Source organism: Macrobrachium nipponense, chromosome 18 (assembly GCF_015104395.2).
Source record: "Macrobrachium nipponense isolate FS-2020 chromosome 18, ASM1510439v2, whole genome shotgun sequence".
NCBI lineage: Eukaryota > Metazoa > Arthropoda > Malacostraca > Decapoda > Palaemonidae > Macrobrachium > Macrobrachium nipponense.
In genome coordinates this window covers 55,538,389-55,563,403 of record NC_087211.1, presented here as the reverse complement: position 1 = coordinate 55,563,403, position 25,015 = coordinate 55,538,389, and the positions used below count along the sequence as shown (strand labels likewise).

The 25,015-nt window shown below is 43.1% G+C and overlaps 1 protein-coding gene across 5 annotated transcripts in view; it reads right to left on the bottom strand.

Moving 5' to 3' along the window:
- LOC135197086 (uncharacterized) overlaps positions 1 to 25,015 on the bottom strand; it is a 230,264-nt gene that overhangs the window by 31,639 nt on the left and 173,610 nt on the right. For all 5 annotated transcript variants that reach the window (XM_064224039.1, XM_064224036.1, XM_064224041.1 and 2 more), the window contains one exon: positions 18,374 to 18,539. In XM_064224039.1, coding sequence (XP_064080109.1) covers positions 18,374 to 18,539 — 166 coding nt within the window. The remainder of the gene's footprint in view (positions 1 to 18,373; positions 18,540 to 25,015) is intronic.

Below are 25,015 nucleotides of genomic sequence, written 5' to 3'. Positions count from 1 at the left end.
GTACAATGAGGTAAGATGAAGATGTGATACTGTCCAGTTAAGGAGCTGGGTAAGTTACACAACTTGTTGAGCAGCCACCACTGGTCCCAAGGAAAGGCATCCCAGGACCTGTGGGTAATAACCCGAAGGTAAAGAGAGGTTCTATGGAATGTGCGGGATGAGGCAACGCCTCTGCCTCATGAATTCTTCGGACGAAGTGTACCGTCTTTGACAGCACCCAAGTAGTACATCTTCCTGGTTGTCTCTCGAAGCCATCATCATCAATGAAGTTGCTCAGGGAGGGGGCTGTAAAGGACTCTAATCTGGCGTCAGGAACCAGTGGATTCTGATTCTTCGGTAGGAAGTTTGTGACAAAGTCGAGTGTAACCGGTTCCCATCCACTATTACATCATAAGAAAGACCATGTAGTTTGCCAACTCTCTTCGTCGATGCCAGGGCAAGCAGAAAGATGGTTTCTAGGATCAGATCCCTGTCTGAGTACTCTTGAAGGGGGGTCGAATGGGGTGCAGTCAGGCTCTGCAGCATGAGATTCACGTCCCACTCAGGAGTTCTGAGATCCCTGGGTGGGCAAGACCTCTCCAAGTTCTATGAGTAATGATATCTTGAAGATGATGAGATATCAATGTGATGGTAATTGCTTCCTAGCAAAGAAAGATAAAGGAAAGAAGAATGCATTTTTGAGAAGTTCAGCAGCAAGGAGGCGTTAGCGCATTGTGTTGGGGGTGCCGGTTATCATGATGGTTCCAGAATCGGCAGGAGTGTTGTGGAACTCGTCAGGCGCCGTCGTGACGTGAGAAACGCCACAATTTCTGATGCAATACCCTCGTCTAGATTCATCTAAGAAGTCCTAGTAATCTCGGGAGCCTGTGATGTTCGCCGTAGGCTCCGCCCCCTGAGTGCCGTATAAATACGATGGTCGTAGCAGGAGAAAGCAGAGATCGTAAAAGAGACACACCAGTTAGTCACAGAAAGATATCCTCAGTAAGAGCCACAGATCAGATTATCAGTGAGAGATCAGCAGCAGCAGAGATCATCCGAGAGAGATAAGAGAAAAAGGGACCGACGAAGGATCAAGAAAAGTTGTAAGAATTACATTATATATATAAACCAGTGACCTGGGTCATGGCATTAGGAGGGTTTCTACGTGACCAAAGCCAGACCTTAGATTACGCTATGCACTGTCTGCAGTAGCCTGATCTAGCTCTAAGCTTGTCAAACATTTTTATGTTTATGATAACTTTGCACAACAACTTCCATGGGAAGCGGTTGACCTGTTAACCTACGCCGGAAACTTGTAACTTCCGAGCCGGCGAACTACGTATGTGTTTTTATATGAATTGCTGAGATAGCTCATGTTCCGCTATCGACGCGATGCTTTAGAATGGCAGTTCCACGCCAAGAGTCAAACATATCGGTTCGTCCGACCGAGCTGCATCTCCTAGTATGGGAGTTACAGAATAAAGTGTTAAACCTTGTTCAACTACGCCTGTTTGAATCATCTCCTCTAGAACAAAGAAAGAACCTCTCTACTAAGATATCCATGGGAGATGAGAGGAACCAAACATTACTTACGGATAACAGCGTAAGGAAAAAACAAAAAGTCTATCGCCAAGCGATAAGACATTAGTAGGTGGTGGCAAGCGGAAAAACGAAGATCATAATTACAAGACCCATATCAGCCGACCGAAGGTCTACAAAGAACTAACTTCCACCTTCAACATCAAACGAAACAGAGGAAACAGGGATCTTCAATCAACGCAACAGTTTATGAAGAACGCAACTATGTCCTTCATCGAGAGGAATACAAGCATTTAACACTGACGTTTGAGCAACTGTTATCACTTATCTTCGAGAATCTACACCGGACGAGGGCGGCATCGAACATCAACGGAAAGAAAGAAAACAAACACAGGGAACATCACGTTCACGAGCAAGGACGCCAGAGTGGACAGCTATACGCAGTAGTGCAAAGGACGGAGGCTGTGACGTCATCAATCTTGGACTCTAACCGCGCATCGTGCACCGAGAGAAGGCCGTGACGTCATCACGACTTCCGACGCGAGACGTGGACAGGAACTGTGACGTCATCCCATGTTCACAATCCTTCGCATATAATCTGGAGCTAAGCTACCATTTTTAGTCTATTCAGGTCTTTTCCTCAGTGAAGTGTTGTTCATCAAGAGTCGATCGTCCAGTATTCTGGGGGGTGAGTTGTTCGCCATATTAATCTTCCTTCATTACAGAACCTATCTTCAACTACGAGGTTCTCGCCCCGCAGATTAAAATTTTTTTTTTTTCCTTTTCTCGTTGTCATTAAACCATTTCTTGCAGGAATTCTCCGTATAATATTTTATCATATTATCTGTATTTTTGTATCTTTTGGGGGATTTTCCTATTTTATAACACACTTTATAAAGTACATTGCTTATGCGTTTACGTAGTGGTCGAGGTGTACTCTTATAGATATTTTGATAGGATTGCAAGGAATAGAAGTGATAAGAAAAACGTGAAAGCCGAAATGGCAACCACTCCGGCTGGCAACCCCAACGTGGTGACTCTCGTTAGCGCGAGGTCAGCGATCGTCCCTTTTCAAGGTCGGGTCAATGGGTTCCTGCCTCAAAATGTTGAGGCATGGATCTCATCTGTAGACGCTCATTTAAATGCAAAAAGCATCACAGACCCAGCAGTACAATTACAGGAGGCCAAGAGCTTCGTAGACTTCGCTAAAGGCGACGCAAGTGCGTATCTAAGGGGGGTTTCTTTGCCAAGAAGCGCTTACATGGGACGAGTTCAAAAATAGGTTACGTGCCGTGTATGGGGGTGAAGAGGCTTTAGATGTAGTATTGGCATTGAGAATATCCTTAACCAAGCCTCCATGACTCAGCTCAATGTTGTCGAGCGGGGCGGCGCTAATTGCCGACCGGCTCTAATGAATATCAGGATAGTTTATGTAACTCCGGGTGGTTGCGGGTGCTAACATCAAAGTGAAAGATTTTATCCGTTTGATCTACCTTACGTCTATCACTGTAATGTTGCCTGAAGCGTTAGTACGGTGTTTTGATAAAAAAATTGCAGCCCGACAGTACGGAATTAGATGTGTATAAACAAATCAAAAAACACATGTCTAAATGTACCGACCTAGACCTCCTTCGCTCATTCAAGTTTTTGCAAAAAATGAGAACAAGCCACAACAAGTAAATGTGGTACTAATAATAATCAAGTTGCAGGGATGGTTTGTTATAACTGTAAACGACCAGGTCACATGATTTCAGACTGTCGGACGCGTTTTTGTTCAATACACAATAGTTCAACTCATTCATATAACCGTTGCTACTCGAGGAATCAACAGCCAAACGCTACAAACACGCAACAGTTGCTAGTGCAAAATAAAAAGAAGGGTCCTCAGTACTATAAGAAGAAACAACCAAACGGAAATTCTGCACAACAGCAGAAACAAACAAATCGTGCTTCAGGTACCTCTGTTCCTGGGCCGTCTAGCCAGAACTCGCAAGGGCAAGCGAATTTTCGGGTGTGATAAACAAAACAAATACCACGTAGTTCACTCCAAGGGGGGAGAGGGCGATGTTGGGTCATCAATATCAACATCTTTTGTATCAAATAATCAGTTTTAATCATTTATCAGATCATTGTGAGACAATTGATTTTCCTATGAAACACACGGCCGAATCAAAAAAAATCTGTGCAGGTTCCCGTAGATTTGCAACAAATTCATGCAATTATTAGTCAAAACGAGTTGCGACCAACCTTACATGCAGTAAATTTTGGACCATAAGTCATTCACTTTGTTCTTTGATTCTGGTAGTCCACGTAATATAATGGATTTAAGGACTCATCATTTACTCTTTCAAATTTCCCTATAGAAAAGTCCGGAATAAGGCTCTCAGGCATTGGGAATAATGAATTAAATGTTGTGGGCGTAACTCATGTACAGTATAAGGTCGGTAAGCGCACGTTAGCCGATACCTTTGTCGTTGTACAAAACATTCATATGTATCCCGCAGTAATTATCGGATACCCGTCTATGGGCACTCAAAATATTATCTTAGCACCTGCAAAACACGGCGTGTATATCAAAGGGAAATTCTATAGGTCTTCTAATACCCTAAAATCTGTTTTAGATAAATAAAGAGACAGACAGAGTTGTCACTTACACTACGGAACCAATCACCTGTCTCATGAACAAGAAATAATACAGGCAACCCAACAGAACTCTCGCTCACCCGTAATATCAGCTTGCACGCAAACCCTAAATCGAACCTAACGTAACTTCAAATATATTAGTGCGTGTAAAAAGAACCTTGCCAGGATCTGAAACATTAATCCCTTTCCGAAACTCTGAAAACACACGGATTATCCGTCACACAAGCCGTTTATACAGTCGGCTCACAACAGCAATGTAATATCGAAGTCTGTAATCATTTGAATACCACTTTAGTAATCCACAAAAATCAACATATCTTGGATGCCGAAGTTTATAAACATCGCATTCTTACCGTAGCTGAGATAAATCACGCTCAATCAGTCGCGGATGAACCCTTTTGCAATCTATAAAGAACAAAATCAATAAGATATTCAAGAAGAAGAAATTCAGCAGAAATTTTTGAATCTGTTAACTAAATATCATGATGTTTTTTCCACTACGAATGGAACTTTAGGAAAAACGGATGTCATAGAGCATCAAATCAGGCTCAAGGACAAACAGAACAAAGTAATCTATGTACCTTCGTACCGACTTCCTATGAAATTTCAGAATGAGATAACAGAGGAAGTAGGTAAAATGTTAAAGGAAGGAGTCATTAGGAAATCAAACAGCCCTTATAATTTTCCGTTAATAGTAGTACCGAAAAAAGATCGAACTTGGCGGATATGCGTAGATTTTCGTCGTTTAAACGAAGAAACAATCCCTGACAGATTCCCAGTACCATGTACCGATGATACCTATCTTTACTAGGCCAGAATAAATATTTCACAAGCCTAGACTTACTAAAAGGATTTCATCAGATTCCGATGGAACAAGAAAGTATCCCATACACTGCCTTCAGCACAGCCAGGGGACATTATGATTTTTGCGTATGCCTTTTGGTTTACGTTGTGCTCCTATAACTTTTACTCGTATGATAAACGTCGTGTTTGGAGACTTGTTGGGAGATATCTTACATGCCTACATGGATGACTTAGTAATCTTTTCCAACACATTAGAGGAGCATTTACGTAAGTTGGAGTTAGTGTTACAAAGGTTAAGGCAGCATAATTTAAGGGTAAAGATAAGTAAGTGTGAATTTTTTAAAACAGAATAGTCTATCTAGGTTTTCACGGTTTCTAGTGAAGGGTCTTAAAGTCGTCCACGATAAGGTGTCGGCTATCCGTAACTTTCCGATACCTACTAACGTCAGGGAATACAGCAATTTTTAGGGTGTAGCGGATATTATAGGAGGTTCATTAGGAACTACTCCATCATAGCCGCTCCCCTAACCGATCTTATAAAAAAGGGCGTAGATTTCGTATGGTCTGAAATTCATCAACAGGCGTTCGATAAATTGAAAGATGAACTGTGTAGTTCTCCTATCTTGAAATTTCCTGACTTCCATAAGGAATTTTTCATAGCAACAGACGCCTCAGACCTAGGAGTAGGTGGGGTATTGCTTCAACATATGATAGACAGTTTTTCCCTATAGCTTTTTATTCACGTAAACCTGAGACCTTCCGAAAGTAAATATGCAGTAATAGACAAGGAAGGGCTCGCTATTGTTAATTCACTCGTGCACTTTAAATTCATATCTACGGTTATCCCGTCAAGGTTCTCACTGATCATAAGCCCCTAACCGACTTCTTTAAAGGCTTTAGTCACAGCCCCAAGCGAACTCGGTGGCACATGATCATTCAGGACTTTGGCGCGAGGATCGGGTATTTACCTGGGAAAGCAAATATCATTGCTGACGCATTATCACGCACCCCTCTTCCTCTTGTACCGAGCCATTAGCTGAATTAATAGATATCTCAAACCTCCATGCCCGTTGTTAAAACTATATCCGAACAGGAAGATTTGGGCTGGAGTGCTGAACTATTACAGACGGAACAAAGAAAAGATCCGCAAATAGAAAAATCATCATTGCGTTTAAACGGAAATCCGAAGGAAAAAGAATACCTAAAGTATAAGCAGCAGAATTATATCCTACAGGAAAATATCCTGTGTAGATCCGTGACGAGGAAAACCCGCAACACACCGCAGTTGAATAACAACCAGGTGGTGGTGCCTATCTCACTCATACCACTGTCTTAAGTGGTTGCATGAAAATCCACTGCACGGACACCCGGGTTATACCTTAATGTCACAGGAAGCCAAATCCTTATTTTATTGGCATACGATGCTTAGAGATATAAAAAAGCACATAGCAAATTGTCGCACTTGTCAAGAATACAAAGGGCACACGAAGACACCTGTCAGCCTAGGGGCTTACCCCGTGCCAAATCAACCCTTTGAAAGAGTAACATTTAGATTTATTAACAGGATTTTACGAGTCAGACAGAGGAAATAAGACACCTCCTAGTAATTATAGACGCTTTGACTCGATATACAGAACTCATAGCGCTTAAAACAAAAAGCCGCGGTCGAGTGCGCTAGGAAGTTTTACGAGTGCTACATTTGTAAACATGGAATTCCACACATCATTATCTCAGACTCGGGCGGGGAGTTCAATAATCATTTCCTTAACTCCTTGTGCGAATTCCTTAGTATAAAGAAAGTCAATACCATGATCTATCACCCAGAGTCTAATGGGCTAGTGGAAAGGGCAAATCGTAAGGTTTTAAACATTTAAGGGTCACCTTAGGGGGGGCAGATCCCAACTGGGCACTTGCCATAACCTGCGGTACTAAGCACACTTAATCACTCGTACCACGTGTCTATTAAAATGACACCGCACGAGGCACTGTACGGTATCCCGGCCGGCCCGAACGCCTTTCCACATCTTAAAGCCTACAACTAATTTATCAAATCCTCTAAAGGATGTTATGGATGCAAGCATAAGTCGATATAATATAATTCGTAAGAATTTAGAAGAAGCACAGATAATAATGAAAAAAATCATGATAAAATAGCTAAGCCAACTAGAACATATGCCGTGGGCGATCAGGTATACATACAAGTATACGTACGTAAAGGTTTGAACTATAAACTGACACCTAAGTTTGAAGGCCCGTTTAACATTTTAGAAAATTTAACGGCCAATAGAGTTAGGGTTCAAAATGTATCCAAACCCACTGATGTGAGAATTAGTCCCATTGGCACATATCAGAATCTAAAGAAAGGTAGATGGAGTGAGGGAAAAAATGGTTGTATTTATGAAACTTGTATAATAAATTATATAATATATATCTATTAATCATATTGTATGTAAACCTATTCTTTTACGCGAGTTATTACATCTTGTTTTACTCATTGCAGGTTTTCAAAAATGATCTGTTATTGTTAGGAGTGATATTGTGTATTCAGACATCTTTGTTGTATGGAAAGAGTGCTAGGACTAAAGACATAGAATTTAATCATGGCTCGATTATCGAAGAGAATCGATGATGTATTCATCGTGTCAAGTAATATTGTTATCGAGGTAGATATGCATGCCATTTTCTTACCTGAAGATGACGTCCTTAACTTAAAGAATGACCTGATGAGGTTTTGGTATTTCCCTTAAGGAAATGCATGAACGTAATTTTCATGCTAACTCAGAGATTTCACTAGCTCAAACGCTAAGCGTCGCGGAAATGTTGTCTTATGACATACAAAATAAAACCGCCGAGGCAGAAGAACTCGCTCGTGACCTGCTGATGTGGTCTGTGCGGCACAATACTGTTGAGCGTCGCAACCCGCTTATTCTAGCTGGACTAAACATTTTAGGATCAGTTGCGAATCTAGGCTTAGGAATCTCAAATCGCCTCAGATAAATAATCAAATAAAAGAATTGAGTTTTTTGCAACACAAAACGGAACTGGCCTTATCAGAACTTCGCACCAGTTATCTTCGATCAATCAATAATGAATATCGTTAATGAACATTCAAATAATATCGATCAGGTCATGGAAGTTCAACATTTGTTGGCTACTTTAGCTTACTATAGTTCGAAAATAGATCATATCCGTGTGAAAATATCACATTTTATTGAAAAGTCAAAGGATTACGTAGAAGCAATTACGTTAGCCACAAAGGGTGTGTTATCGCCTCACCTCATGCCTATTAAAGATCGGACGTTAACTTTAGAAAACGGACGGGAGAAGCTAGGTTATATTCCTTTATTGGATGCCCATAGAGTAGAATTCTATTATAGCCTAATATCAGTCAGCGTAGAAAATTATAGAATTATGATCACGATTCCTTTTGATTCTTCCGATGCTTGGCAATCATACAAAATAGCACCGTTTCCTACTTTTATGACGAATAACTCAAATCCAGTAATATCCAATTTAACCGGGCATGTACTGATTTCTTCTGATAAGAAATCATTTACAGTCATTAAAGACTTAGATAAACTCACTCACTGTTCAGAAGCCATGAATAATAAAATTTGTACAGCTGACTCTTTTGAATTCTATCCTATATCAACGGATTCATGTGAGTTAGACATAGTGCTAAACGGCTCTCTCTCTCATACAAGCGAAGGTTGTCTGGGGAAACTTTATCCCTTTTACGGTAATAAATTCAATTACAGGATGAATAATGGGTCCTGGATCCGTTATGATAAGGCCGGATTCGACGTCGTGTGTCCGACACATCCACCGCCCATGCCCCTATCTTCGTAGCAGCCGATGGTTGTACGGGGACATCTACAAACTATACCGTCAGAGGGGTCACACGATATACGTGAGAAGGCGTATTTCGCGAACTACACGTGGGCTACAACGATCATCCCGTCACTACCTCTCCCATACAACGCGCGAGTAGCTCATCGTCTGACGCAACTGGCTGAGATGACCCACGCGTCATCGACTTATGCAGGTGGAGAAAATCTTCGCTACTACATTCTGCTAGCCGTGTTCAGCGTGACGGCATATTGGTTATCGCCGTCAACATCTTTGCTTGGCGTAGGCTGAGGCGTAAACAGAAGGATCTCCAAGGGAACGTACTGCCCGTCTGGATGACGTACCCGTTAAACTCAAGTCTTTTGCGTTTAGGGCCGCCTGAACCTGAGGCCATTTCAGTTCGTGCCTAGGGAATTGTCTGGAATTGTGTTGTTGTGTGAAAAGCGGTCCGTATGCTGGCAACAATGTAGGACAAGAAAGACTCACGCCTTTGCATTTGAACAGTTAAAGTATCTCCAGGGCACCTAATAAATCATTATAGCCCAATATTATACATTAATATATGCCTAAAGGTATTTTCGGGCGGGACCTAATAAACATATCAGCCCTATATATTGAATTTCTGCAGAATTACATTGTTATACTATTATACAATTATATTTATCTATTATAAAGAGTGACAAGTACTCTTTAACTATTATCCATGATCATGCTATAATCATTATTTAGTAACCATTATTCTTAATCAGGTTACCTGTTATCATATTAATCATGTATACATGTTTTGATTTTTACCATTTTATTATTTTTGGGTACATAATCATTATTATTACCAAACATGGATCTATATTTTCCATGCATTTATCTTTGTTTATGAATATGTCAACAAGGGTATGTAACAGAACCTTTTTTGTGCATTTAATCACTTAGTATGTTACGAGCACGCTCCTATGAACAATGTTTAAAGTAATTTTTTTTGTTATTCAAGGCTTGAATAGGTAGCAGACCGAGCCTAATGTAAGAATTACATTATATATATAAACCAGTGACCTGGGGTCATGGCATTAGGAGGGTTCTACGTGACCAAAGCAGACCTTAGATTACGCTATGCACTGTCTGCAGTAGCCTGATCTAGCTCTAAGCTTTGTCAACATTTTTTATGTTATGATAACTTTGCACAACAACTTCCATGGGAAGCGGTTGACCTGTTAACCTACGCCGGAAACTTGTAACTTCCGAGCCGGCGAACTACGTATGTGTTTTTATATGAATTGCTGAGATAGCTAATGTTCCGCTATCGACGCGATGCTTTAGAATGGCAGTTCCACGCCAAGAGTCAAACATATCGGTCGTCCGACCGAGCTGCATCTCCTAGTATGGAGTTACAGAATAAAGTTGTTAACTTGTTCAACTAGCCTGTTTGAATCATCTCCTCTAGACAAGAAACGAACCTCTCTACTAAGATATCCATGGGAGATGAGAGGAACCAAACATTACTTACGATAACAGCGTAAGGAAAAAACAAAAAGTCTATCGCCAAGCGATAAGACATTAGAAAGTTGCTCAAGAGTTGGTTGGATTTTGGTCAAGCCATCTTCAGGAGTGGACGACCGAGTTATCTCGACATTGAGAAGACTTCAGAGAAGAAAATGTCCTAGAGTTTTTGGGGAGTTCCTGCCTTTCAAGTATCAAGAGTATTTTCTGCAATAGAGTCAAGAGGACGTCTGCAATTGCCGCTCTCGAGTCACTAAACCTGCCCGCAAGTATTTGAATTACCTCGCTGTTCCCCCAGTTAATGCAGTGTAAGATTCTGTTTTTTTATGTAATTAGGAGATACCATTCTGCATTTACCTTTGTTAGTAAGCTTGTAAATAAACCTTTTTTGTGTTAGTGTTTCTTTCTATATTCGTATCACCAGGATCAACTGTTGGTGTTGAAATATTTTTTTTTTATTTATTTCATATCGAACCTGAAGCGGACCTCTCTCAGAGGCCGTAACACAATACCCTTCAGCTTCAAGACTAAGTCCAGCACAGCTCTTTAGTCTTACAGCTGAGATGGGAGAGAGCTTCTTGAAGGAAGGGAGAGGATGAAATCCACAACCTTTTGAAGAGTGGCTCTGAACGGAGAGATACCCTGTCTACGACACCAACCCTCAGTATCCTGCAGAGGGCTGTGTGAGGCAACCTGCCATCTCTGCTTGCCATCTCTGCTTGCTCAGCGAGAAATAGTCTCACTTGCAAGAGATGACGGATATTGCCCAGCTGTGGAGACACAGGGAAGACAAGGTACCGTTTGGCCTGTGGCTGGCACTGCAGTTCTGCCATGGGGGAATCTCTCTCGGTGTCTCAGAGAGAAGAGCCAGAAGATCGGGAATCAAATGCCACCAGAGTCCTCCAAAGATTCGGGGTGATCAGCGTGCCGATCCCTGCTCGAATCAGGAAACAATGGGGGAAAGGCATAAACTTCAAGGATGTCCCACCAACATTGGAGCGCGTCCTCTGTAGCTGCCTTTGGGTCCGGAACAATGGAAGAGAAGGTCTTTAGCTTTCTGTTGAGCTGGGTGGCGATCAAGTCTATGACTGGACGCCCCCAAAAGCTGAACATGCTTTCTGCCACGTCTTGGTGAAAAGACTGTTCGGTCCCTACCACCTGATTCTGGCGGCTGAGCTTGTCTGCCATTGCATTTCTCTTTTCTGGAATGCATCTGGTTGACCGCTCTATCAACTGTATTGTTGCCCATTCTATCACCTGCACTGTCAAGATGAAGCTTGAGAGAGGTATGTCTCCCTTGCTTGTTGACATGTGCCACTACTGTAGTGTCGATCATCAACGCCACGGAGTCCATCAACGCCACGGAGTCCTATCACACGTTCCCAAAACTTTTGGACAACCAGGAAGGCTGCCTTGAGTTTTAGGTCGTTGATGTTTGTCGTGAAGTTCTCGCACCTCTGCAGTCTGCAACTGCTCTCAGGGTGCATCTCATCCTCGGTCAATGCATCCCATTCTTCAGGGACAACAGGTGATGTATCACAATGAACCAGAGCCAAGCAGGCTGTTCCTGTTGAGACAGGAACAGACTCACTGCCTACCTGAACATGCTGGTACTAGAGTTCGAGGGGAACTCTTGTCTATTAGCATGCAAAGGTACTACCATGTCCTCTGCTTGGCTCTAAATCGGACTTCTCACAATTTATCCGGGTCTTTCAGATCCCAGTAAAACTCAATAGTCGATTCCTGTCCTGTAAAAACCACGAACGGGAGTTCACTAGGACCAGCCAATTGTCGAGATACCTTAAAAGACATATCCCGTGCAAATGTGCCCAAGCTGAGACCAAGTTGAACACTCTCGTGAACACCTAGGGAGCGGTCGAGAGTCTGAAACAGTGTTCTGAACTGGTAGACCGTCTCTGCGAGGATGAAGTGGAGGTACTTGTGGTAAGATTTGTAGATGGGTATATGGAAATACGCATCTTTCAAGTCCACCATCGGCATGAAGTTGTTCTCCCTGTTAAGAGGCAAACATTGTTCATGTTGTCTATCTTAAACCAAGTCTGGCTAAGAAACTGTTCAGGGGAGAAAAGTCTATGACTGATCTCTATCCCTCAGAGGTCTTCTCCAAGCTGTAGCATCCTGGGGACCAGTCCGACACAACTTCTACAGCATCTATGCCGAGTGTCTTCTTGTACTTCTATTGTAGCTCGAGGAAGTAGAGGGAATATGAGAAGAGGATTGGATGCTCTCATTCCCTCTAACAGTACTGCTGTCAGGGGGGGTTGAGCCTCGTCCTTGTGTCAACCAACAGTGACAGAAAGGACGTGGGTCTAGGAGAGCACAATCACCTTGGCGAGGTGCTTTCCTGATGTACACGTACGGTTCTCGCCTTGCTATAGCAGCGACATGGCTAGCAGCGACGTGGCTACCAGAGCCGTGGCCTCCAGCGATGCTGCTATAGCTTAGCGAGGACATGTATCATCTTCACGAAACATTCCAGCCCTCTTCGAAGCCAAAACCTTGAGTAAAGTGGGCCGGACAGGTGACCTCCTGTTATTCACCAGGTGTCTTGCTCAGAGGAACAGTGACATTGACCTTGGCCCCTGTAGAAGAACCAAACTTGGTTTTCACTGGTGGGTCCAAGCCACAGCTCGGCCCTTGCTCTCGCACCGTCACTGCCATGGTGAGGAGAGACTCCCTTCCTTGATTGTGGATGTACATCCCCCCTTCGGTGGTTCAAACATTTGGAGATGCTCGCGAACGAGATTCTGACACGGTCCCTGTCCTTTGAGCATGGCATCCTTGGGAGCAAAGGTTGGAGAACGAACCTAGGTTTGATCTCCAGGGGCCCCCTAGACCCTGGTCCCTAGGGACAGCGTCTCGGTTCCCACTTCCGAAGAAGCAGGAGAGCCAGCAAGAGAGAGCCTTGTGCTTGATTATCGTAGCATCCACCTGTTCTTGATAAAAGAGAGGTAAATCCATTAGGGGTCCGTTCATAAAAGCCAGTACCGACTCCGGGCCAAGTTGTTCACATGTAGCTGGCTGGTGCCATGTAGGAAAGCTCTACCTCCAGATAGGTACAGTCTCCTGAACGCAGAGTCTTCCTCTGGGACAATGGCCCCAGAGGAAGCAGCAACTCTAGTCACTGTGAAAGATCACAAGTCTATCCAGGAGACTGCCTGAAAAGCTACCATTTCGGTAGTCTCCAGTGTCGCTGGTTCCAGTCAAGAGAGATTCTCTCACTTGTCAGGTGATGCAGCGACAGACCAGGCCCCAGGTAAACCAAGTTCAGGTTACCTGGTTGTTGATAGAGGCTTCTCCGAGTGTGTGTGTTAGGAGGACTGGCAGCAGCACTGGATGTAGCAGTGCTGGTAGCATGGTAGCAGTGCCCTTGCTAGTGGCAGCGCTGATGGAAGCAGCACCTCTGCTAGCAGCAGTGCTTGTGGGAGCAGTGCCCCTGCTAGTAGCAGCGCTGCTCCGTCTGGTTAGACCGTGCACCGACTTTATGCCTCTGACAGGTAGAGGAGGGGGAAGTAGCTTGGCCTAATAATTGGACTTGAGTGAATTCTCTTGTCCAGGGACAAGGTCATTCACCTGTTCCAATACATTTTTGGCCAGGCCAACCACGGCAGCCCCGTCAAGACCTTGGTTTCCATCTTGGATCCCCACAAGGCTTCAAGTCAGTAGAAGAGGCCGTGGTTGTTTGCCCCCCCACCCCCCCCCCCCCCCCCCCCCCCCCCCCCCCCCCCCCCCCCCCCCCCCCCCCCCCCCCCCCCCCCCCCCCCCCCCCCCCCCCCCCCCCCCCCCCCCCCCCCCCCCCCCCCCCCCCCCCCCCCCCCCCCCCGAGATCGTTATGCTGACGTATCAGCATTGTGATCTCTGAAAAAGTCCTCTGAATCTTAGGGGTGTCCAACTCTGGGTAGTGGACCTTCGAGTCCTTCGAGAAACTGTTCCTCCCGATCAACTCTCCCTGAGAAAGAACTTCACCAGATCCCTTAGATCCTTCCTCAACAACACGGGCGTATGACTGGTGGGGTCCTAAAACCCCTACAGGAACAGAGGCCCCGAGATTGAATCCTGAGGAGCGCACTCCAAAGGATTCGTACTATGCACCTTACCCTTCCCGGTGTAGTCTGAGGAAGTAGAGGGAATAGGAGGGGAGGATCGGATGCTCTCACTTCTCCTAGCAGTGCTGCTTCTGGGGGAGTGAGCCCCGCCCTTCCACCAATGGTGACGGGTGTGGGTCTAGGAAAATGCAATCGCCTAAACGAAACACTTTCCCCAAGAAAAATGCAGCGGTACTCGCTGTGTTGTAGCAGCACTGGTGGGAGCAACACCTCTGCCAGTAGCAGCACTGCTAGCACGGGCCGCGCATTGTTCTCACGACACACCCCAGCCCTCTTTGAGGTCGAAAAACTCGCATGAATAGGGCTGTAAGGGGACCTCCTCTTAGCTTCTCCAGATAGCTTGCTCCAAAGAACAGCGACATCAATCCTGGCTCCTGAAGAAGAACTAAGCTTGGTCTTCACACGTGGGTCCAAGCCATGGCTCGGTTCCTACTCTTGTCCCGTGCCACTGCCATGGTGAGGAAACTCACCTTCCTAGACTGTGGATGTATGTCCTCCTTTTGGTGGTCATACATTCGAAGATTCTTGTGAACAAGATTCCGACACGGTCCCTGTCCCTCGAGCAGTGGCCTTGGGAAGAGAAGAGAGGCTGAAGAATGAACCTTGGTTCAAGCACCAGTGGCTCCCGAGACCCTGGTCCCTGGGAACAGCTTCTCAGGGCCCCACTTCCGAAGAAGGAGGAGAGCCAGTGATAGAGCCAACTGCTTCCTCCCCGAAGGGAGGAGGCAGATCCTTAGAAGTCTTGAAACGAGACTTCTTTGGGGGCAGAGAAGGTACCTTCCCCTTCGAATGCCGTGAAGCTTCCGAAGGGAGAGGTGAGGAGGCGGCAGGCGATGATGATGATGACGGGGACAAAGTTGAAGATGACAGCACTCCTTGGATTCTTCATCTTCTTCGCCTTTCTCTTCAACAGCTTCCGCAGTAGAGTTGTAAGGGTAACCCAAGGATAGGCAGATGACTCACCAGGTCCAGGGGCTGGTACATGGGCAGGTCCAGGGATGGGAGCAGGAGCAGGTGTAGGTACAGAGGCAAGAACAAGTGGGAACGTCCGGAGGCCTTGGGACAGGTAGTAATGCCTCCATCATAACCAAGAGGGGAGGCACAGCAGGGACAGGAAATAGCAAGTGATAGGCTGTAGAAGTGGTCTGGTCCCCATTACTACCATGCGCGATACACTCGTCGAGTGACAAGACCAGACCAGGTGCACTGCAGGCACCTCTATTGACACCTCACTTGTTTGAGTAAAAAGTTCAGAAATTAATAAAGGGGGTTCACCCCTCATGCGTAGATATACTTCGGAGCGAGGGGAGGCCCCTAAAGGAATGATCCCCAGGTCTGGGATCACAGCCATTCTTCCCCCCTTCTTCCCCCTCTGACTCGTCAGAGGGGGAAGTAGAACATGAAGCTCCTCCTGGAGGGGTAACACCAAGTACAGGATGATTGCCAGAAGAGCGGTAAATACTACAAAGGAAGAGGAGGTTAGTACCTCGATATGGTGGGAGGTATCTTACCCTCATCACAGGTCTTCCAACGTATTCCTCCTCCCGAGAAGCTTCCCTCACTGTGTCATAGACCAAACAGAGCACTCCGCACCCCAAAAAAATGTTACACTAATGCCCCTGGCATGATGGGCAAAGGGCATGAAGATCGATCTATCAAGGCAGTGATTTTGCCACACCTCCTACCCTCTATCCTGGGGCAGTGCCCAGGGGCAGGGTACAAGGCTGTTGCAATTCATGGGTTTGCATGATTCAGTATATCATAAACACAATATCACAACAACGATCATAACTTATAAAGAAGTTGTAATTCATGGGTTTGCATGGTTCAGTATATCACAAACACATCATCACAACAACAATCATAACTTATAATAAGAAATAACAAAGAAAAATCCCCATCGAGATTTAAAAAAAAAAACAGCAGTACAGTTGGGCAGAGAGCAGTGGAGCAGACGTCTATTCGCAACAACGGCCTAAAGCAAATTGGAATGTTTAGATCCAGTCGGAGGGACTGCCAACGACCGGACAGGTAGTTAACTACCTAACCACCTTGTTAAAGAATTCAGCGGCTGTGCCCAGGGTATGCCTTATGTAATTCCATTAGTAAAGGACCAAGGGTTTGTATATTGCGTAGGAACAAACCTAACTCACATAAAGCTGGCCTTAAAGGTTTATTCTTAATAAAGGCACTTTATCTGATAACTTGCATTTCTTAAAAACTGTTTCTGTATACTGAAAACCATGAAGAATTTCACAAAATTTTCATTGCTGATTCATTACTAAACATTGGTTCAAGTCTTGACACTCACATAAGACATCTATCACTGTTAGTGTTGACCTACAATCTGCATAAAGTAGGCTATTCATTAAGTGTCAATACATAAAACGAGTGTAACTAATTCAAATATGAGATAAAATAACTTCAGTGTGGCAAACTTTTTGGATTGATGAATACTATTATCCAAACATGGGATTTATCAGCTTGATTATTCCATAAACAGCCATTTATTGAATGATGGAATGATGAGTTGTACACATCATTATTTAAATAATCACTGATTGGGATTGTTATATTATATTTGGTCATAGTTATTGTCACTTTGGCTACTTTTCTGGCATCATTATTTCCATTTGTGCCAACATGGGCAATCATATTGTAAGGCATAATAGGAGCAAAAGTGACAAAAATAAACAAAGAAGTTGCTAGCTGTATGCACAATGACATAATCGTCAACAATGAGACTGCCCAAAAAGTCCAATATAATGTACAGTACAACCTCCCTTTAACAGACTCATGCTTAGGCTACTACATATCATGTTTTGACTCCAAATATATATAAATGTAACCTAGGTTTATTGCCAGAATCAAAACTCAAACATTACATGGGATATATGCTAAAATCCTAATGGTATATGCAGACAAAAACTGGGCTCGAACATTATATGGATTTAAATATTACATGAGTATACAGGCAGTCCCCGGGTTACGACGGGGGTTCCGTTCTTGAGACACGTCGTAAGCCGAAACTCGTCGTAAGCCGGAACATCGTCAAAAATCCTAAGAAAACCTTACTTTTAATGCTTTGGGAGCATTGAAAACTATGCAAACTGCATTCTTATGGCATTTTTCATTAAAAAAAACCTTCAAATATTGATTATTTTTCATTTTTGGTGTCATATTTCATCTGCCAGATGAGCGTTGTAGGCGTCGTAACCCTGGAACATGAGTCGTAACCCTGGAAATAATGTCTGATGAATATAATTGAAAAGCGTCATAACCTCCGAATGTCGTAAGCCAAGACCGTCGTAAGCCGGGGACTGCCTGTATACGGTAACTGTTAAAAACTTATCATATCGTTAGGGGTTTGTGATTGGCGAAAGAAGTAAACAAAACAAGTATGTATCCCTTTTAGGAGACGTGTTTAGGAAAAATGTGATAATAGAATCGTCTTTGTTTTTTAGTTTAAGTTTCTAAGGATACAGTAAATAAAACAGCATTTTCATAACATCATCATTACATGACCAATATTTAATCAGAAACTTGTTGTTGCAAAAGCTAGCCTATACACAGGTGGTTTTGGAATTTAGCAGTCATTTTATAATAGAGATATGGGATAAATCTAAGAAAATTTGCCATAATTTGTCTACCTTGTCGTATCAAAAGGTTGTCTTAAACACAGAAATAATATGGTAAGTTCCAATTTCACACCAATGATGAGGTTAGTGTGCGAGTGAACATATATAACAGCAACCACTACCATTGGCCGGATTTTATCTGTTAAATCTGATGTCCATTGGCTCTGGGTCTGTTAGAGTGAGGTTTAACTGTACATAATAGGTTTATGCTGAAATGAAGTATAGTACTACCACTTTATATATTCTTCACAAAAGATTCCCATAAAAGTTCAGAGTAAAGATATGCACCATGATACTTACTTCATAGCTATACAGATTCTGCATAAGACACTCATCTACACGGGCAAGAAGTACATCCAGTTCATACTGATGCAGTATATTAAGAGGATTGTCACAATTTTTGCATAAACAGGCTTGGCCAACACGACATAGTACACCTGCTCGAGCACACGGGCATTTCATTGTCCTGTAATTGAGGGGAAAAAATAAGGCTTAATACTCTTACATGCAGTGAAGAGTCTGGCTTAAAATATCAATTTGATTCCTTACAAAAGAAAAACAACCGATTCTCAAGATTATATACTTTTAAAGATTTACTTCGAAAATCATTCGCTGATTTGATCCAATGGCTAGGAATATCTGTTAAATAACACAGCATTAAGAAAATCACAATGAAGCCTTAGTCTTATCTAATAAGATATCAAGACCTTTCTTTACAATTTCAAGAGATAGGAATGCTCACAGCCAGTTTTAAATGTGTACCATAAAATTATTTTGTTTATAAAGATATTTTTTTGTTCATAACACACATTAAAAGTGCATAGTTTATCATAACACAATGTATATACCTCTGAATTATGTGCAAATGCACAACCTTGTATTTATATATAAAACTACATGACTGTAATATGTATTACAAAGCAGCTTTAAATAAATGTAAATAAAAATGCTGCACAAAGAGAGAGAGAGAGAGAGAGAGAGAGAGAGAGAGAGAGAGAGAGAGAGAGAGAGAGAGAGAGAGAGAGAGAGATATTCACTGTCACCACCACTGGAACTAAAATGGAGCAGAGGGAGTGGGGGAGATTCCTATACTATTACTAAGGTAATGGCCCTTGTCTCTATTACAAAAAAATGTCCATGGCAACCAAAAATTTACAATGCTACCATCAATTAGCAAGACCAAGGACAGTATAAATTTCATGCTACCTTTGTCTATCTGCCTCTAATGGGGATTAACAAAGGTATACAATATCACAGATAAGTACAGTACACTGTATTCATTTTGATGTTTAATAAATTTTTCACATGGTTCTGTGAATGTATAAGATTACAGTACAATGCTGTTACAATGAAATACATCAGCAACAGTAATGTAGTTGTGTACTACACATGACATTTGAAGACAAATTTGTATTTCCATGAGTTAATGGTATCAATCAAAGGTGCTGGGTTTTTATCCAATGATGAGAAATTTGGACTGCACTGTGAAAACCTTCATAGCTAACACACGAGTTCTTAACCCTCTTGCACACAGGCTGAAAATATAAGGGTGTAAGGTACCTGACTTTTTCCCTGGGCCGAAAAGAACACGGGCATGGAAAAGTTTTTTGGTAAAATTCGGTACGTCTGAACTATAACTGATATACACTTCTGGTTAGTGTTATTATGTTGGCAAATGATTGAATTATTTCTTAAAGCAATCAGAACATCTTTACAAGGCTTAGAAATAATGAAAATGATGTGATGAACGTGAAATTTTTAAGAAAAATTGTAGATATTTTTTACGAAATAATTATGAAAAATATAATAATTAGGTTTGGGGAGTTTGTTTTATACCTAAATTGTGTAGAATTGTTTTATCTTTCATGTGGTAGCAATAATTTTGCTATAAATGTGTTTGCTAATGAGTTGTAATTGATTAAAAACTGCACATTTTTTACAGAGTGCAATTTTCAGATTTTCCAACCTACTTATGTTGACGTTTTGTATGGCAGCTAAGTAAGGAACAAAGATAGATAAAATTAAAGACAGCAGTAGAAAGCTGAATAAATTTCCTATAAAATTCATAAAAAAAGATATATGTATTGTTAGAATAAAACTGAGCAGTTGTCATGTGGTTACCCCAAAAAAAAAAAAAAATTATTTTACTACGAAAATTTATGGAAACTATTATATAGAAACACAGATTTTTTTTACATCATATTCACAATATAGCAAAATGTTATTGTCATGATACAATAAAGTTTTATGCATACTTACCTGGCAGATATATACTTAGCTATAGACTCCGTCGTCCCCGATAGAAATTCGAATTTCGCGGCACACTCTACAGGTAGGTCAGCTGATCTACCGCCCCGCCGCTGGTGGCGGGAATAGGAATCATTCCCGTTTTCTAAGAAAGATTTTCTCTTCCACCTGTCTCCTGAGGGGAGGTCGGGTGGGCCATACACCGTATATATCTGCCAGGTAAGTATGCATAAAACTTTATTGTATCATGACAATAACATTTTTATGCATTCAACTTACCTGTCAGATATATACTTAGCTGATTGGCACCTTTGGCGGAGGGTAAGAGACAGCTAATTTACTGAAATAGACAGGAAACAACATATGTTGTAGGTAATAAAATTAAAAAACCTTGATTCCTACCTGTGTTAGCGAAAGACTTCATGGCTACTGCCTAGGAGCCTGTATCGCTTCAAGAGCCTCAGCGAGGTAGTGACCTCATGCTAAGAGTTCTTGATGGTCTGTTACAGGGGTCTTACCCACTTACACTTCAGAACCTTAGGATCTTTGTCAATGGGGTCCTATCCACTAACATGACAAAACACCTTGCCTATTGGCATGATCATAGAGCACGACACTAATCCCGATCACCTGATCCTGACGGGTTAGTACTAAGATTGAAAGGAGTCATCCCCGAACATCCTTTCAAGCAACCCACAACTCAACAACAATATTAAAAATAATTATTAAAAACATAAAAACAAAATTAAGGATCAGCGTCTGCTCCATTTCCCAGCATAGTATCTGCTGATACATAAGGTCCAAGAGAAAAACATTTATACGTATATGTTACTCTAACATCCTTTAAATAGTGGGATGCAAATACTGAATTGCACCTCCAATAAGTTGCTGCTAAAATGTTTCTCATGGACATATTTTTAGTAAAAGAAAGGGAAGTTGCAACAGCCCGGACTTCGTGAGCTTTTACTCTCAGCAGCTTTAAAGAGTTCTCTTGGCAATTCCTGTGAGCTTCGGAAATCACATTTCTGACAAAGAACGCCAGTGCGTTCTTTGACATAGGTCTCTTGGGGTTTCTTACCGAACACCAAAGACTTTGTCGACATCCCTGAAGCTGTGTCTTCTTTTTTAAATAGAATTTTAAGGTCCTGACTGGGCAAAGGGACCGATGCAACTCTCTACCTACCAGAGAAGAGAGTCCCTTGACTTCAAAACTTCTAGGCCAAGGTTTAGAAGGGTTTTCATTCTTTGCTAGGAATAGATCCTGGAAAGAAATAACAGCCGAGTCTTTTTTAAATCCCACCCGAGAGTCCAAAGCATGCAATTCACTGATCCTCTTAGCAGTTGCGAGAGCCAACAGGAATATGCATTTACTAGTAAGATCTCTGAATGAGATTTTATCTAGAGGCTCGAACCTGTCCGAAATCAAGAATTTTAGGACTACGTCAAGGTTCCAACTCGGGGGAATAGATCTCAATTTCGTAGTCTCAAAAGACCTGATGAGATCATGAAGATCCTTATTATTTTCAAGATTCAGCCCTCTGTTTCTAAAAACAGCTGAGAGCATGCTCTTATATCCCTTGATAGTGGATACGGCCAATTTGGACTCTTCTCTTAAGAAGAGGAGAAAATCCGCGATTTCGGTTACAGAGGTATTGGAAGAGGACAGCTTTTTCGACCTACACCATCTACGGAAAACTTCCCACTTCGATTGGTAGACCCGCAAGGTAGAGGCTCTGCGGGCTCTAGCAATTGCAGTTGCCACTTTCTTTGAAAAGCCTCTCGCTCTGACCAGTCTTTCGATAGTCGAAAGGCAGTCAGGGAGAGACTTTGGATGTTTTTGTTGAACCTCTCGAAGTGGGGTTGTCTGAGCAGATCTGTCCTGTTTGGTAGAGATCTAGGGAAGTCCACCGTCCATCCCAGTACCTCTGTGAACCAGATTTGGGAAGGCCAGAAGGGAGCAATTAGAGTTAGTCTCGTTCCCTCCGATGCCACAAATTTTCTTAGTACTTCCCCCAGCAATTTGAATGGGGGAAAGGCGTAGGCGTCTATGCCTGACCAATCCATGAGGAAAGCATCGATCGCCGTGGCTCTGGGATCTTCTTCTAGCGAGCAGAAGTTGTCTATCTTCCTGGAGAGGAACGTGGCAAACAGGTCGATCTGGGGGTCTTCCCCAGAGGGACCACATTTGTCTGCAGACTTCTGAGTGGAGCATCCACTCTGTCGGGAGTACCTGGTTCTTTCTGCTCAACCTGTCTGCCCTTAGGTTTTTTACTCCTTGAACAAACCTTGTCCGCAGAATAATGCCCCGTTCCTCTGTCCAGGTTAATAGATCTCTCGCTATTTCGTTCAGTGAGAAAGAGTGAGTGCCCCCTTGATTCCGGATGTAAACCAGAGCTGTGGTATTGTCGGAATTGACTTGAACTACTACTCTGACTTCCGCTTCGAAGTATTCCAGGGCTAGATGAATCGCCAGGAGTTCCTTCGCATTGATGTGCAGTGTAGTCTGTTGTTTGGTCCAGGTACCTGCCACCTCCTTTGGACCCAGTGTTGCTCCCCAACCTGTTTCCGAGGCATCGGAAAACAACACTCTGTGAGGGTTCTGAATCAAGAGGGACACCCCTTCGTTCTTTGTTAATGGGGTTAACCACCACTTCAGGTCGGATTTTATCCCCTGTTGAATGGGAAAACAGTCTGACAAGTCTCCTGTCTTTTGACTCCACATTTGTTTGAGATAAAATTGCAGAGGTCTGAGATTTAATCTCCCTAGGGAAATGAACTGCTCTAACGAGGAAAGGGTGCCCAGCAGACTGAGCCATTCCCTCGCCGAGGTCCGTTCTTTCCCTAAGAAGTTCGAGATTTTTTCTAAGCCTCGAGCAATTCTCTCTTGAGATGGAAAAGCCCAAAAACCCCGAGAATCCATCTGTATCCCCAGATAGACTATGTTCTGTCTGGGGATCAATTGTGATTTCTCGAGGTTCACGAGTAGTCCCAGAGATTTTGTCAAATCCAAAGTCTTCTCCAAGTCCTTCAAGCACTGAAGTTCCGATTTTGCTCTTATTAGCCAATCGTCCAGATAAAGGGATATATTTATCCCTTCTAGATGTAGCCATCTCGCAACATTCATCATTAGCCTCGTGAACACTTGAGGGGCCGTAGACAGGCCGAAGCATAGGGCTCTGAATTGGAATACTTTTCCCTGCATCATGAATCGGAGATATTTCTTCGATGATGGATGCAGGGGAACATGAAAGTAAGCATCTTGTAAGTCTTAAGGAGACCATCCAATCTCCTGGACGAAGAGCCGCAAGAACCGATTTTGATGTTTCCATAGAGAACTTTGTGTTCTCTACAAATCGGTTCAATGCGCTCACATCCAGGACCGGTCTCCACCCTCCCGAGGATTTCGGAACCAGAAAAAGACGGTTGTAGAATCCTCGGGAATGCAGATCCCGAACCACTTCGATGGCCTCCTTTTGCAACATCTGTTCTACCATTTGCAATAATGCTTCTTTTTTGGCAGGGTCCCTGTATTGGGCTGACAGTTCCCTCGGGCTCGTTGTCAAGGGAGGCCTGTCTCGAAAGGGGATCATATATCCCTTCGTTACCACTGAAAGGGACCATATTTCTGCCTGTCTCAGAGTCCATTCTTCGGAAAATTTCCGAAGTCTGGCTCCTACCGGTGCTTGAAGGACTGGTGTTTCATTTTGCTTTCTTGATAGGTCTGAATGAAGACCTACCTCTCTTCTGTACTCCTCTCTTCTTAAAGGAGGGTCTGGCAGAGGAGCTCCCTCGAAAGGGCTGTTGAGGAGTATGATTCTCTCTCTTAACAGGAACCGAAGCCCTTGATTTCTTTGCAGATTGGGCCAAGAGATCTTGCGTGGCCTTTTCTGTCAAAGAATGAGAAATGTCCTTAACTAGTTGTGCAGGAAACAATTGGTCCGAAAGAGGAGCATAAAGAAGAGATGACCTCTGAATGGGAGTAACTGCTTTCGTCAGAAAGGAGCTAAATAAGACTCTCTTCTTCAGAATTCCAGTTCCAAAAAGCGAGGCCACCTCTCCTGATCCATCTTGAACCGCTTTGTCCATGCAGGACAGTACACTATAAAGGACTTCTGAACTAAGAGATTCATTCTCTTGAGTCTTCTTGGCCAACACCCCAAGGGACCAGTCTAAGAAGTTAAAAACTTCAAAGACATTAAACAATCCCTTGAGGAGATGGTCCATCTCAGAAGTCCCCCATGTGATCTTTGCCGATGACAAGGCTTGTCTCCTTGACGAATCCACCAGATTCGAAAAAAGAAACTGCTTTCGGCAGTGGTAGGGAAGCTAGACCCCGAGGATTCGCCGTCTCGTACCAAATTCCCTTCTTTCCTGATAGTTTGGAAGGAGGGCAGGCAAAGACTGTCTTCCCCGCCTTCTCCTTGGATTTAAACCAATTTCCTACGAATCGGAGAGCCTTATTCATAGAAATGGTTGGCTTCATTTTAACGAAGGATGATGGCTTCGAGACCTTCATACTTGTAAATAAAGACCTCGGAGAAGGAGGAGCAGTAGGGCTTAAAGAGTCCCCAAACTCTTGAAGTAAGAGGGCTGCCAGCGTCTTGTAATCTGACAAGCCTGGAGCCGAGTGGTCTTCCGAGTCCGAAACTTCTTCCAAATCCAACTCCATTTCCGAAGAGGATTGTTTATTTTCAA